General features: G+C 41.6%; 1 protein-coding gene across 1 annotated transcript; it reads left to right on the top strand.

Moving 5' to 3' along the window:
- The first annotated feature begins 136 nt into the window (after window positions 1–136).
- LOC103609878 (probable inactive ribonuclease-like protein 12) lies at window positions 137–574 on the top strand. Its single transcript, XM_008594145.1, has one exon. It carries the CDS (start codon window positions 137–139, stop codon window positions 572–574), a length of 438 nt encoding a protein of 145 aa, XP_008592367.1.
- Window positions 575–2,839: the final 2,265 nt, after the last annotated feature.

The following is a 2,839-nucleotide window of genomic DNA, read 5'->3' on the forward strand; positions in this document are numbered from 1 at the left end:
GAGAAGAAAATAAAATTCCCAAGGATGAGGGAGCAGTCAGGGGTTGGAGCAGGAAGAATCCGACTACCTTCTGCTACTTTCTGTCTTTAACTCAACAGGAGTTAAGGCCAAAGATGTGAAGGGACTCTTACCTCTGATGATACTAATGGTGACAATTTTTATGGTGCTTCTGTTCTGGGAAAATGAGCTCAGTGATGAAGTGACGATGTTAACCTTAGAGCACTTGCACGTGGACTACCCCCGGAACGACGCTTCTGTAAGGTACTGCAACTTCATGATCACACAAAGAGTCATCAAAGACCCTGACCACACGTGCAAAAAGGAGCATGTCTTCATCCACGAGAGGCCTCGAAAAATTAATAGTATTTGCACTTCTCCCAAGAAAGTGGCTTGCCAAAACCATTCCACCATTTTCTGCTTCCAGAGCGAGACAAAATTCAAAATGACAGTCTGTCAGCTCATTGAAGGCACCAGATATCCCGCCTGCAGGTACCACATTTCCCCCACGGAGGGGTTTGTTCTTGTCACTTGTGATGACTTTGGACCAGTTCATTTCCAGGGATATGTTGACTAACATAAGATCAGCACTGAGTCTGAGATCCTCTCTTCTCTCTCAGCAGCACTGGGGTGGTTGTCCCTGAGGCAGACCTGAACTGTGGACATGGAGTAATATCTTGAGTGAAATGGGTAACCACTGGCAATTAATTTATCCTTCCAGTATTGCTGAGTTGAAATCGTTTTATTCTGCTTCAATAAAAAAAATCTTTACTGAGTTATAAACTTTGCATGTGTTTACATTTTTTGTCCCTCATTTTTGGGTCATTTGATCAGAGCCAAGAGTGGTTCTGAGGCAGGACTGGGATTAAGGTAAAGTGAAGGAAACAATCACTGTAGGTGCAAAATTTATGGAGGCACCAAAGCCCAGTAATCTTGATAAATAATATTTTAATTGAATACATTAAAAAACTAAAATTAACATAAAAATTCTTGATGCAAAAAAATGTCTAAATCTTAAAGATCCCATCTGACAGGGCTGGGATTAGTGTCAGGGTCAGATACTGTTGTACTAGTGCAGGGTCAGATACTGTTATTTAAAATTTTAATATTTGTTCATCAGGAATTACTTTTCATTAAATTTATTTTTTTTAATGTTGCATTAAAGCATTATTTATCTTGATCACTAAGTTTTGGGGAACCCTCTTAATTTTGGGCCTCATTCACCTCACCCTAATCCCAGCCCTGATCCTAAGAGTAGAAGCAACTGGGGTCACCTCATAGGGTCTTTTCTAAAGATGCTACATACAACTTGAGGTACATCTGTTCCTGTCTAGCAGCTCCCTCTCCGACTTTAAAGAAAGCAAAAAGGAGATCAGAGAAAGCCTGACTTGACTGGTCAGAAACAATTTCCCTTAAAGACTATGTAGAGTAATGGACAAGTATTTCCCAGGGAGGCTCTGAGACTCTCAGAGCTCAGTGTATTTCCTCTTTGCATCTCCAGAAGGACCCAAGAGAATTTGGAGGCAGACTAACCCCTTTTCCCTTTTAATTCTTACAGCTGAACTCATCATTTACTTCCCCCATGTCCAGCCATGGCCGTGGTTCCTACAGCTGCAGGGAAAAGGAAGAGAGGAGGCGAAAGAGAGGCTCCTCATTCTGGGAATTTCATTGAGTCCTGTTCTTCTCTGTTCATTGGTTTCCTTATCTGTGACATGAGAGGCTTGAACTAACCCTTGAGGTTCTTTCTAAGTCTATTACTCCACAATTCGATTTCTTAGATAGTGTAGAAAATAGCTTTGCTGGAGGGGAGGCCTAGTATTGGGAAGTGGTCAGAAATAAGTGGCATTTGGCTAGTAAGGGACAGATTATGGGGCCACTAATTCTGAGCTATGATGTTTCAATCCTGTATGTGAGAGTAGAGACTCATAGAGTGAGCTAGAGCAGGCATGAGTGATTCAGAAGATTGAGAGGGCACTTCCTGTCCTGCACTTTGCAGATGAGAGACCTTAACTGTTGCATTGCTTGCTTGGATTTAATTCAAAGTCATATCAAAGAGGGAGGTACACCTATGCTAGCTGTTAGCTCTCTCTTTTGTATGCATCCAGTTTTCACTGATTGATTAGATTTATGGGGGAGGAGGGTGACAATCCTTAGTAAAGGACACTTTGCCACCTTGTAAGTAGGCAAAACTTACCCATCTCATGGCTTCTTCTATCTGGGGTGGCCTTTTCTCAGCCAAGTTTCATTACCAGCTTCTCTGTGGGAATCCTGTTGTCTTTGCTGTCTTCGTGGAATTTGGGGTACCACCAAGTGAGCAGAGATCTCAGCATCTGAATAGAAGTTGAGCAGAAACAGGTGGTTCCTAGAATATGATGTGTTGGGTCGTGATAGCATCACTTCATTAGAAATAGGTGATATGTGTCCTTTAGATCCCTGCTTCTATTTTCTGAACTCTGATTCCCTTTCTTACTCCTTTCCCTAGGCTTTATTGTCCTTTCCTTCCTTCTCCATGCTTTTTCTTCCCTTCCTACCTCAACTTCTCTTCTAATAAAAAACAAAATCCTACAGCTAAATGCATTCCCACTTAAGTGTAAGTGACTGAGACTGTCCAATGGAATCTACCCTCAGAGCGTTTTTATTCAATAGGAATCGAAACCCAATTCGAATTAATTGCGACATTGCAGATATTTGTAGTTTGAGAAAAGGGGAGTATACATTTTTAATGAGCAGCTAGCAGTTTGAAATCAAACCCAGGCAGCTGTAACTTCTGCCAAGTTGCAATACATATTTCAGAAAGCCTGGGCATGTCTGCACTGCTCTTCCTGTTTATTTTTCTCCTCAT

This window comes from Galeopterus variegatus, unplaced genomic scaffold (assembly GCF_000696425.1).
Source record: "Galeopterus variegatus unplaced genomic scaffold, G_variegatus-3.0.2 Scaffold10234, whole genome shotgun sequence".
Lineage (NCBI taxonomy): Eukaryota > Metazoa > Chordata > Mammalia > Dermoptera > Cynocephalidae > Galeopterus > Galeopterus variegatus.